General features: G+C 46.4%; 1 protein-coding gene across 1 annotated transcript in view; it reads right to left on the minus strand.

The window, feature by feature from the left end:
* The window catches only part of IQCA1 (IQ motif containing with AAA domain 1), a 168,458-nt gene that overhangs the window by 153,025 nt on the left and 2,548 nt on the right, over positions 1–12,885 (minus strand). Inside the window, exons 2-3 of the mRNA XM_065880633.1 lie at positions 6,076–6,400; positions 2,333–2,452 (exon numbers count right to left, since the gene is read on the minus strand). Of these exons, the coding sequence (XP_065736705.1) occupies positions 2,333–2,452; positions 6,076–6,400 (445 nt within the window). The remainder of the gene's footprint in view (positions 1–2,332; positions 2,453–6,075; positions 6,401–12,885) is intronic.

Below are 12,885 nucleotides of genomic sequence, written 5' to 3' on the forward strand. Positions count from 1 at the left end.
ATCCAGTTCACAGAGCAAATGCCAAGACAGGTATTACCGTGACCACTTAAGAAGACCAAGGGTGGAAACAGTAAAATAATTTATGCAAGTTCCCACGGTTAGTCAGGGGTGGGGCCCACTGGAACCTAGACGGCCACGCTCTTTCCACGAAAGCACCCACTGCCCCCAGCATGGGGACACCTAGAGCCTTACGGGAGGAAGCTCTTTCACACAATTGCTCAGGGTTTGGTTTTCAGAGGGATCTCGTTGCTTCGAATTTGCAGTGAGCACTCCTTTTCGATAATGCGTTTTGCACGTGAGGGTAAAATGAAAATTATGTTGCCATTAACGCAGCTGATGTATGCAAAAACCCTCAAGCCCAGAGCAGGCGCCCGGCAAACATTAGTTATTATTGTCTATTTCCTTTAGGTTCCATACTGCCATTCTAAAAATAATTTCAGCTTTTACGGGATACTAGTGAGGGATTTCGTGTCATCTCCTCAGTCCGACGAGGATTTTTTGAACATCAGTGAAATATTCTGCATGACTATAGCAGTGGGCAGTAATTTTCCCTTACCAAAATTCTTCTTGGGGTATCTCACCTTAAGCAGCTTAAGGTGAGAGCGGGGGTCCAGTGAGACACTGAAGGGCATGGGAAGGTCACACAGATGCCTGGGTGCTGCTCAGAAGCCCCGTGTTCTGCGGGGCATTAGGCACCCCTGAAACAGGGCCTGGAGCAGAGATGAACGGCTCGACCTAACAAGGAGAAAGGAGCCACCAGGGCTGGATGCGGAGTGAGGGAGGAGAGAAACCTTCCTGCTGCTGACCCCGCACAGACCGAGAGGGACAGTGGGGAGGAGAAACGGCAGAGAGGACATCTTTGGGTTTGACTGCAGCGTGTGCCGTGTAACCTCCCTTCTCTGTCTTCCCTAGAAGATCTTCCGCGGATTCTGCACTGCTTGTCAACGCTTTGGGCCAGGGCCTCTTTGGGGTGGATTCCTGGGGAGGGAGGGCTCTGTTCTGGTGATGATGTGGTGACAGACGGCACAGACCCAGGAGCCTGTGGTGAAGGAACGGCTGGACAACCCCCAGGCCAGATTCCCAGGAATCCACTTCAAGGAACGTAGAATGTAGAAGGGGGGCCGGTCGTTTGGAGAAGGGGCACAGGAAGGCGGGGCGGTCGTGAGTGAGGTGGGTCAAGAAAGGCTTCTCCAGGGATGTTGTGCCACCTTGGGCTCTGCAGAATTAGCATCACATTGACAGGGATACAGCGAGGAGACCAAACCCTCGCTGCAGCGAGACGCTGCCTGTGCAAAAGGACAGACAGCTCGGGGCGTGGTGCGTGTGCCGATCCGGTGCATGCACTTCAGGTGTGTCCCTCGGCAGGCAGACAGGGCACACGCTTCTCCCTCCCCGCTGCCATCCTGGGTGCACCTGGAATCTTCCTTCACACCACGGCCCAGGCTGGCAGTACCCCACGGGGCCTACCTGCCCCAAGACCACAGGTGTCGGTTTGCCCTGTGCGCCCAGGCTGCACGCAGTCTCAGCATGGCTACTAACAGTGCCCCTGTCACTCTGAACTGTCCCTGTGTGGATACTCACCTGCCGCCTTAACGCTTGGGCCGTGAAGACCAGCCAGAGGCAGGAGGCACTGTTTTGCCGGCAGTGAGGGGTTGATCAGGTTGAGCTGGCAGTGCCCTGTGGAAAGGGCTGCCCACCAGAAGGCTGAACGGAGATGACCACAGAATCCACGAGAAGGCAGTGAGGGTCAGAGCGAAGACAGCTGCGGAAACCGGGAAGGGTGCAGCCGCGCACGTACTGGGGATACAGGAGGAATGGGGCCAGAGCCCCCACTGGGTTCTGCCCTTGACTTTCCAGGGGAGTCTCTAAGGGTTTCCCCCGCTTTCCCCAGAGACAGTCCATTCGAGGTGATCTAAGTGCCACTCAGCTTGAAGTTACAAGAAGTCAATCGGCATTTTCAGAGAGTGTCATAATTTTTTAGCTCCTAGCTATCTCAGCTCTTAATTATTTTATATGAACAACATTCTCCTTCTGACTGTGGGCTGGGTGACTTTGAGATGAACCAGTAAACCGAGTCAATAATCTACTCAGTCTTAGAGATGCTGATTTAACCAATGAAGTACTATGTTTTGATCTTAAAAAAAGAACGGTTATGACTGGTCAAAAACACACCCAAAGGTTATGCAACTTCTTAGTGACTGAATAACACGGGAGAAAGGGTGCCACGTTCGTCGCATTGAAAACGGTCTTCTTGTTTTTCGCACAATTAGGAACAGCAGAAAAGGAGGTTTTATACATTATGGAATAATGTTTGTTAAAATGATATACAAACCTTTTCAGTTATGCCTAATCCACTGTCGGCTAATAGTTGAGCAAGGATTTTCTCTCTTCCTTTTATTACTTCCAACCTCTCCTTCAGAAAATACTTCGGTATGGGGATATCTAACTGTTGCTAGAGAAGAGAAAGCAGAAGAGCATTTTGATCATGAGTCCAGGACTCAAATCCATTTAAAATATACACTTAGGACAAGGGCATCAGAGACTCGCTTTACTTCCCATCCTCACTTAAGAGGTGATGAAGCCAGTGGTGTGAAGACAGTTCCCTCCCGCTAAGGAGACATAAATGAAGTCAAAAGGAGAAAGTGTAACCATAGCCCGTTTTGATCATTACTGTAAAATTCCAGTAATTCGTGTCGATTAGGCCTCAATTAACCAATGACGGCTTAACAAATTTTCTTTAAAGAAATATAATATTATCTGAGCTTACCTAAAATAATAATGCAAATTAGGATAGCACAGAATTGAGCTATAGAGATCTCTGAATTAAACCTAATTATTTATCATTAGCACCATTGACCATGTGTACGTGGTCACAATTAAAAAAAATAATTTGGTTTTATTTTGACCTAAATTACCCCGTTACGAAAATCATTTACAAAATTAATTTGCTTTATTAGGAAACTTGTTTTTATGCACGGATATAAACTTCTGTTCTTCATTTGTGTACAGATATTTCAAATTAGTGGAGGTCAAATGAATGTTTACCATTCCAAGGTCAATAATCAAGATTGTAGAAGTGTTATTCAAGAATATGGGTGGGCCTTTGGCCCTAGTATCTAGAAACACTGTCCTAGATACTCTATGAGAACACTCATGGCTGCCTTCTGGTAGACCAGTTGACTGGGGGGAAGCTAAGTTCTGGTCCTTGGGATCAGCTCTGCCTTTTCCCATTCTGGTGTGCCTCCCCACATCTCCCCAATTCAGAGAATTCTGAATAGGCCTTCCCTTGGAAAAGCACTTTAGCATACAGGACTGTCTCTTTAGGACTTGGTGGAATAGCGCACCCAGGACTTCCAGGAAGAGGCAGCACTTTTTGAAAACCAAAACTTTCCTAGGCTAACGGAGTGTTTGGGGTGAACTAAGACTGAGCTTCTGGGTGCCAGTGGGTGAGTGTGGACAGTCGGTGGAGAATGATGACACTTTAATCTAATGTTGTGGTTTCTGTTTATTAATAACCATGTTCAAGTGTCGTGCTTTTCTAAATTTTAAGACGAAACTTTACTGACGTGGCTCTGTCTGGTCCACGTGGGACCAATAAAGTTACAGTTAGGATTTTGAAGGTGAGGAAACAGAGCACTTGAGAATGCAAGAGAGGGGAATGTAGGTATCCCTTGCTTCAGGCTTGCTGCTGCATCCCATCCGTGAGATACATACATATATATACACATATTTTTTTTTGCGGTACGCGGGCCTCTCACTGCTGTGGCCTCTCCCGTTGCGGAGCACAGGCTCCGGACGTGCAGGTTCAGCGGCCATGGCTCACGGGTCCAGCCGCTCCGTGGCATGTGGGATCTTCCCGGACCGGGGCACGAACCCGTGTTCCCTGCATCGGCAGGCGGACTCCCAACCACTGCGTCACCAGGGAAGCCCCCATCTGTGATATATTTTATGCCCATCACAGATGCCTTGGGGTTTCCATTCTCCATGGGGTGGAATCAAAGTAAATTTGTTGGAACAGAGAATCTCTCTCTCCTCTACATGTTTCTCTACGTTATGGGGACCTAAAGAAACAGTCTTCTGGCTAGTTTAGCCAAAGGGGACATTGATGGAAGGATTTGGGGCCTCTTGGAACAAGGCCAGGAACAAAGCTGGGTGTCTGTCAGCATCAGGGATGTGTCCAGGGGAGACGATGCCTTCAGGAACTTGCCATTTCCTTCTACTCCTCTTGGATCCTGCTTTGTTCTCCTCTCTCTCTGTTCTCTCGCTCTTTCTCTCTGAAGCTTCTTTCTTTGGAGCATCTGGTGAACAAAGCCTCCAACTACTTACAAGTTTGGGAGACTACAGTTCAGAACTGGAGACAGAAAGTAGTCTCTCTCTGTCCCAGTTTCAGAATCTCTCAAGGAAGGACCGGCTGGTGCAGCCACCAAGGTCTCCATCCCTGAGCCAATAAGCTATGGTCAGGGGTGGTCATGTTGTATGAATATCTGCGTGCTGGCCCAACAAAACACAGAGGAGCTGTGGGTGATAGCCACACAGGCCCAGCCACAGAGGATGCTGGTTGGTCAAGCTTTCACCCTGAAATGCAGAACTGGTCCACACAGGTATCCCCAGAGGCTAGTCCATGTGTGTCTCCCTGGCAAGGGCGCTGTTCCTGGAGCCTGTGCTGAGGCTGCGTGACGCACCCCCTAACCGCCTGGAGCTCAGTGTCACTGTACAGCTCCATCAACACCCTCCAGGGCTGGCAGAACACGTAGTTCATCGTCTCCTATCAGGAAGGCTGCCTGGATGATGTCACTCAGTCATCATCCTCCTCAATGGTCATGGCCTTCAAGAAGATGAACCAGCCAGTGCAGAGGTGCTGAGGCAGGATGAAAAGCAGGGAAAAAACTGACGGAGCCCACCATTTAAATTCCATAAACTGCTTATTCCTTAAATTTAGGAGTATTACTTAATATTCTTGAAATTAAATTAATAAATTGAATATTACCTCATTAATTAAATTTATTATTATGACTTAATGACTATTTATGTCATGTTTGTCCTGAGTTGTTCTTGATATTTTCACACTGGGGGTGGGTAAAGTACTCCTGACCTAAAAAATCTAGTGCTTTAACCCATGCTCTTATACATGAATGCAAGAAACACGAACATTTTGTGACGATCTTCAACGTCTTCACTCATTCCTGGTATTCTCTTTAGTCCATTCTGATTCAATGCAGTAATAACGCTAGGAAAGTTTATCCCAGAGAGGGACATCCTTTTATAGAAGCCTGAATATTTTCAAAAGGAAGAAATATTAAACCCCGTGTAGAAAACTAAACGCTTTCTCTTCCTAATTTTATTTTAGGGAAACGATCTTTTCAAAATGAAGACTGAACTCATACGACTCCTCACACTGAAACGGGGTGTTCACCAGCCCCTAGAGACCCAGCCAGAAGAGATCCCGGGCCTCAGGCAGTGGTCGTAAGGGCAGCTGCAGGACAGAATGCTCCCAGGTAGGCACTGTGGTTACAGGTGCCGGCAGGGAGCGCTCAGGGCATCAGAGAGAAGGGGAGGGAGCCCTTCTTTGGTGTCGGAGGCTCAAAGACCCATTGCCATACATCTCCTGAGTCACCATTGACCCAAAGCAAAGGAGGAGATGCATCCTCCCGGGAATTTGGAACCAGCAACCAACAGGCTGATCATCGAGAAGATGACGGGAAGCAAAGGCCAGAGAGAGATTTCCTTTGGAAACAGAAGTAGGGGCATGGCTATTGGAAACTGGGAGGATGTTTGGGAAAGGCTCGTCCTACTCCATTCCAACCTACCTGGGCAGACACCATGGTGACAGGTAAGCCCACAACAGCGGTGTCCAGCAGACCCCAGGACCGTGCAAAGATATGTCTGCGCCAAAACCTGGGCAAACCCAATCCTTGTCCACGGCAGTATAGTTTCACTGAAGGGCTGTGCTTCGACTTTCAGTACAACATGCAACTAATAAATGCGACTAGAAAGTCTGCAGAGTATTGGTTACAGGCCTATGTATCTTATTTATAAGAAGAAGAAACCAATATGAAAAAAACCCTGAGTACTTACAGGAACCAACTTTAGATCCTGTAAGATATCATCAAAGTAATGAAACTCGGTTAATTCCAATTCAGCCATCTCATTCTTCAGCTCCAGGATGCGACCCATCACCCCGTCCAGGAGTTTTCGGATCAGTATGCGTTTCTGTGGATGGACCATCTGGTCATAGACGTTCTCCAGGTTTCTAAAGATCTGCACATATTTTATGTAGAAGGTGGCTAACATCTGGAAGATGAAAACGTGATTCCTTTGTGGTTCCATCATCTTCTCAGATTCTTTATCAAGCAAAGAACTGAGGGCTTCTTGGGTCTGATGCCACATCTTATTATACATTCTGAGGGACGACAGGGTCAACAATACAAGAAGAAAAAATTACTTTGCAAGGCATACATATTGGGCATCTGGTATAACAAAATGTAACACACCGTAAACGTGAGCTAAGAACACTGCACATAGTTGCAAGGCTCTTTAGACCACTTATGTCCTGTTTTGTTGTACATGTGATTTTTGGATATGACCACGGCTATTATCATCAAATAAATAGTTTAAAAAGCCTTTTGCCTAAATGATATAAAGTGATTCCTCACTATACCAGTAAAGTCAGTATTATTATACCCATTTAAAAGATGAGGAAGTTGATAACCAGAATAGTTACCTGATCTGTCCATATACATAGCTGGTGGAGTACGAATTGGAACAAATACTTTGGAAAATACCTTGTAAAGTTGAACACGGGCATAACTACGAATGAACAATTATACCCTGGAGAGACTCTTGTAAATCTGCATTAAGAATGATCACAGTAGCATTTCTTGATGAAAGCAAAGACCTGGAGATATCCCAAATGTCCATCAATGAGAGAATGGATAAATAAATTGTAGTATAGTCACCAACAGACTAACACACAGCAGTGAGAAATGAACGACTTACAGCTCTAAGCAACACCCAGGAACCTCAGAACCATAACACTGACTGTAGGAAGTAAGGTGCAGACTGTGGCTGGGGAGGCCGGCTCCCTGCTCTTGTTTGAGCCGCTCAGTGGAGGGTGCAGCCAGGAGCCCGGGGAGTGGGAGAGTGAGATGGGGATGTATCCTCTCTCGCGGCCCCCCAGTGAGTCAACAAACGATCCTCCTTCTAGCAAAGCCTTAGGGTGGTGACAGCCCTGCCACCCCCAGGACACCACCCCATCCCTTGTTGGTTTCCCGAGATTCAGCTCACAGCTTTGTCACTGGTCCCTTTATTAGCCACCCTGCTGAGTATGCCCTCTTTTTCCTGCTGGGACTCTGACCAAAACACTCATGGCAGAGACTTTTATTTTCTTTCAAAATTTGGCTGATTTTTTGGCTCCTATTTTATATCCAAGACCCAGTTCTGAAAAGCTAACTGGAAGTTCACTGTGTCTGGGAAGGGGCTTCTTAACCAGTGGGGTTAACCGGGGGTGATGGGGTGGGTAGGATCCTGGCCATCTCCCTGGGTTGAGGGCGAAACCCGCCAATGCCTGTCTCTGTCTGTAGGGTCTTCCCAGGATGCACTGGCGAGGGCGGCTCCAACCTCCAGCCTGAGAAGCAAGCGGGTCCAGGGGGCTGCGGGCTCTCACTGCCTTCCTGCGGTCAGCCCGGCCTCCCGTTCCCACGCTCACCTGTGTCCTGCATCCTGGGTCCAGGCTGCTGCACCGGCCTCTTCCACCAGGATGGGAGCAGCTTAACACCTGCTCTCTGCTGATCTCCAACGAGGGCCCCCCACCTCTGAAAGACCTTCCCAGGGTTCTGCTGGCCTGCAGGCCACGCTCTCTACCCCACCTCTCCCCTCTCATCCAAGTCTGCTTTCCCTCCTCTTACATTTTCCTGATGTCTCTTGTCAAATGCTCAAATGTTCTCTTGGCCCTCGTGTGTTTACAGCCTTTTAAATCCCTTACTGCCATTTCGGAGGCCATTTGGAGATAAATATGCTGGTCAATCCACCTTGTTTCACTGGGGATCCCTCATCTCCTTCCCGAGGTCATTCCCAGGCATTCCCTCTGGCCCTCTGCTCCACTATCTGCCCTTCCTCAAGCATGCTCCCCACTTTCCCATGGGTAAGGTGTGAACATCTCGCGCTGAAACTGACCACCTGCCATGTTCCATGCTGTGTGTCATCCTCGAAGCATCCCTGGGGAAGCCTCCCACCGCTCCACTGGAGTGGGAGGGAGGTGATGGCCCTCAGAGGCGGGGTCAGCATCTGAACCAGGGTCTACACGATTCTGAGCTGAAACCACGATTCAAACCACACTGCCACCTCCACCTCTCCCCAAAATAAAAGAGCCCCTGCCACCGCCCTGAGACACACAGCCAGAATGTGTGCCACGATGACAAGTAAGAAATAAGACTCTGTGTCCACTTTCCCGGGTGCTACCAAGACAGTATCTTTCCACGTGCTACTGGTCATCTGCAATTTCTCTTTCTTAAGTTGTTCATCCATTTGTTTTACCTGTTTTTATGTGGGATTGTTTTTCTGCTAAACTGTGGGGCTTCTTTATGTATTCTGAGTTTATGTGTTCCACAGCTTGCCTTCTGGCTGAAAAGCTGGTTTCCCACTACGACCTAGAATGGGCTGTGGCCCTTCCCTCTGCCTCTGACCCAGCTGGGAAGGGCTGTCCTGCCCTGGATTCCATGGGAGTCCAGCTCCAGTCCTCCTGGAGGGTCTGATCCCAGGCCTTTCAGGAGCTGAAATCCCAGAGTGCACTGCCCACCCCTGTGCCAGAACCGACTAGGCCTCCTGGTTTGGCCTGCTCACTGCCCTGGGTTTCCACTCTGCTCCTGGTGCAGAGATTTTCAACTTGGATTAAAAAAAAAACAAGTTTTTTATTTTCAATTTTAAATATTTTAGTTTTGTTTTATAATTTAATATTATACTATTAAATATATACTAATATATATAAATATATAAAATAAAAAATAAAATATATATATAAACTAATATACTAATATTAGTATATTATAAATATAAATTTAACATATAAATAAAAATATTAAAAACAAAAGTTTTAGATAAAAAATGAAAATCCTTAAAAATATTTTTATTTTTTTATAATTTGATTTTTGTTTTATTGATCAAAATTCCAAATTAAAAATAAAAATAATTAACATTTACTAAGTAGATGTCATACACTACGCTATTTAAATATGGAAAGCCGCTTAGCTATACTCTGAACATTTTTCAAAATTAAGTACTGTGTTGTCACTTTACTTTCTGTGCTAGACTCTACTGAGCTACCTCTGCTCTCTAAATAAATCCCCTTAAATTCAAAAGAAACATTTCCTTTGTTAATTCTGAGTACTTGGAATAATTTAAGAACAAAGCAACGTCCTTAATTTTAGAGAAAGATAAATATGGAAATCATAGTATTAACAAAACCTCAGTTTGCTGGACTTTTGTTTAATTTCTAAACCTACTGACATGTTGGTGCTCATAAAACAAGAAAGGAACTTAAATCTGTTACTGTTTCTATACTAACTTGTATACTTTAAAAAAATTATTTTATTCAAGTATAGTTGATATACAACGTTGTATTAATTTCTGCTGTTTCTATCATTTTTATGTGCTTAGAGCAGAGATGGGAGATTTTTATCTTCCTGGCCAAAAGTGAAAAGCGTCTCCTGATGTGAAAAGTCTTTAGGGTTCTGGTGATGATGACGGGTAATAGCTCACATTTACATCATATCAGTCACTGTTCTAAGTACTTTACATATATTAACTCATGTGATTCTCAAAACCCTATGAGGTGGGTATTATTATTACTCCAGTTTACTGATGAGGAAACCAAGGCACAGAGAAGTTACTGCCCGAAGTTGTGTGATTTGAACACAGGATTTGCACCCAGGCAGTCAGGCTCCAGAGTACAGGCTCTGAACCTTTATTGCCTCCAGTTTGTCAGGACAAATCCCGGGGCAGAGGAGCGCTGGACACCACAAGGAAACCAAGATTTATAGCTAAAAACGAAACTCTTCCTCCCTCCCAGCACCCCACTGAGGCTGGATACTAAATATTGCCCCTGGCACTCCATCCCTCGGTTCAAGTACCAGATTCTCCAAACTTGGCAATATTTAAAAAATACTGCTAGTGAAAGAGCACTCTGATAGACAACTTCATTATAACAGAGAAAAGTTACTACCAAAAGTTAGAATTCCAGGGCTTCCCTGGTGGCGCAGTGGTTGAGTCCACCTGCCGATGCAGGGGACACCGGTTCGTGCCCCGGTCCAGGAGGATCCCACATGCCGCGGAGCGGCTGGGCCTGTGAGCCATGGCCGCTGAGCCTGCGCGTCCGGAAGCCTGTGCTCCGCAACGGGAGAAACCACAGCAGTGAGAGGCCCGCGTACGGCAAAAAAAAAAAAAAAAAAGTTAGAATTCTACTTAGCCCAGGACCTCTCACTCGTTGCATGATAAATGGGTACAAAGAGGCTGAGCAGATTCTTAGTTTACCAAAGCCCAGACTTCCAGCATCTGAGAGGGGGCCAGGGACCCAAGGCGTTCACTGACCTGACAGGTGACTCAGGCCCCACGTGCCACGAGGCTCGACACATGTTCCCATAAAACAGAAAATCCACCCGTTCTGTAGAATAAATAGGGCTCAGGGCCTAGACGTGGCAGGACGACATTACAGAAGAAAATTACAGGCTAACTTTGTTTGGAACTGGGATCTGAAATTCCACTCAGCAAACAAAACACAGCGCCAGATCAAAAGCATTGTTCCCTCTGACCAAGGAGGGGGTCACCCGGGAAATTCACAAGAGTCAGGAAAGCTGGACGAAATACCGCACAGGACAGTAAAAACTGTGGATTGTTTTCACAGATGCCAAGAAGATGCTCAATAAATTTAATTTATGGCATATGCCTGATTAAGAAGACTGTCCACACACCCCAAAGAGGCTGATGATGACAATCTCTTCAAAATGCTGAAAACCAGAGACCATAAATATTTTCAGTAGAGAAACACCAGAAAGCTAAAAAATACAAGTACAAAAAGGATGAAACAGATGGAAAAGGGATCAATACAAAAGATTTTTAAAAACTGCTTGTAAATGACACCATTGCAAAATCCAAGGAAATCAGTAAGAAGTCAATTAATACAGCAGAGTTGCAAGACATAGATAAAAGCCCCAAAAACTAAATGCAGAGAAAAAATACGAAAAACAAAACCCCATTCGCAGTGCTGATCAAGAACATTAAACATTCAAGAATACATATGGCTAGAGCCACACAAGACGTAGCTGAAGAAAATTCTGGAATGCTAGCTGCAGAGGACTGGAACAGGCAGAAGGTGGTCTCTGTTCCTGCCTGGAGAGACCAGATAGAAAGAAAGCAGATTCTTGAGACTGACAGGCAGATTTAATATGACCAAGAATCTGGTAATAATATCCAGGAGACTCTGGAAATAAATCTAGTCATAATTTCTATATGTAGGGGTGGAGTTGATAATAAAAGATAAAGGGTATTTATCAGACTTCAAAGCATTTAACGCACCAGCAAGCATTAAGGTGTGTTACGCCACCCATGGAGGCTGCTTCTATAGGGTGCAGGGGGGGGACTTGAATCCCATAAAGACCCACACCAATCATTAGCAAGGGATCTTGGGTAAAGGAGGCTTCCACCAGGGGCAACAAAAGCCAAATTAATGGATGGGACACACCTAGAATTTAAGACTTTGCTTTGCGGCAGATCCAGCCTGGGGAAGCCTGGTTGCCCTAGTGCAGTGCACTCCCGGGCTTCTACCCAGGGTCAAAGAGGCAGGAATCCCTCCAGAGCCAGGGCAGAGCTGACTCCTAACTGGAACCTTTGGCCAAAGACCATCCTGGGGGCTTGATCCTTCCAAGTCCTGACATTTGGGCTGCAGCCTCTTTCTTCCTCCCCTGCTGTCTTTTGGGGGACCCTTGTTGGACAGACCAGGCAAGGTTGTTGGTTGATGGGGAGATATTAAGTAGCTGTGTGAGCACGCAACCCTGCATTTGCTACCCTCTCCCCTGGAGACTGGCTCCAGCTTTCCAGTTTCCCCGCTGCCTTGCTGCCCCTCCACGTGTGTCTACTGGTTACAACCCTATCGCTCCCTGGACCCCCAGCCAGTGCAGCCTCCACGTCGTCTCTCGAAGCCTCAGTCCAGCCTGAGCCCCACCCTGCCTCAAAGCCAAGGTCTCAGCATCTTCTTCTGAGCCAGTGCCCACGAAGATGATCTGAGACGCGGAACGCGGCAAAGATGATGTTTTGACAGGACCGTTATGGAGATGTGACTCACGTACCACAGACTCGCCCTCTTACAGTGCACAGTTCAGTGGGTTTTTTTTTCTAGCATATTCACAGAGTTGCGCGACCTTCACCTTTCTCTGATTTCAGTACATTTTCATCACTCTAAAGAGAAACCCTACGCCCGCTAGCAGCCACTCCCTATTTGCCCTTATCCGCCTTCCTCCCAGCCCCTGGCAACCCACTCATCTAATTTGTCTCTACTTATTTGCCTATTCTGGACATTTCACATAAGCGGAATCATATAACAGGTGGCCCTTTGTGACTGGAACCTTTCACTCAGTATAACTTTTCCAAAGCCCACTGTGTTGTGGTGTGTATCACTATCTCATTTCTTTTTACTGCCTAATAATGTTTCATTGCATGTATATACCACATGTTGTTTATCTGCTCATCAGTAAATGGACACATGGGGTGTTTCTGCCTTTGGGCTCTCGTAAATGATGCTGCTATGAGCATTCCAATACGCGTTTCTGTGTGGACCTATGTTTTTATTTCTCTGGGGTATGGCAAGGTGGTTTGTAAAGCTATAAGTACTCCAAGCTT

The sequence above is a fragment of the Phocoena phocoena genome, chromosome 7 (genome assembly GCF_963924675.1).
Source record: "Phocoena phocoena chromosome 7, mPhoPho1.1, whole genome shotgun sequence".
NCBI classification, from domain to species: domain Eukaryota; kingdom Metazoa; phylum Chordata; class Mammalia; order Artiodactyla; family Phocoenidae; genus Phocoena; species Phocoena phocoena.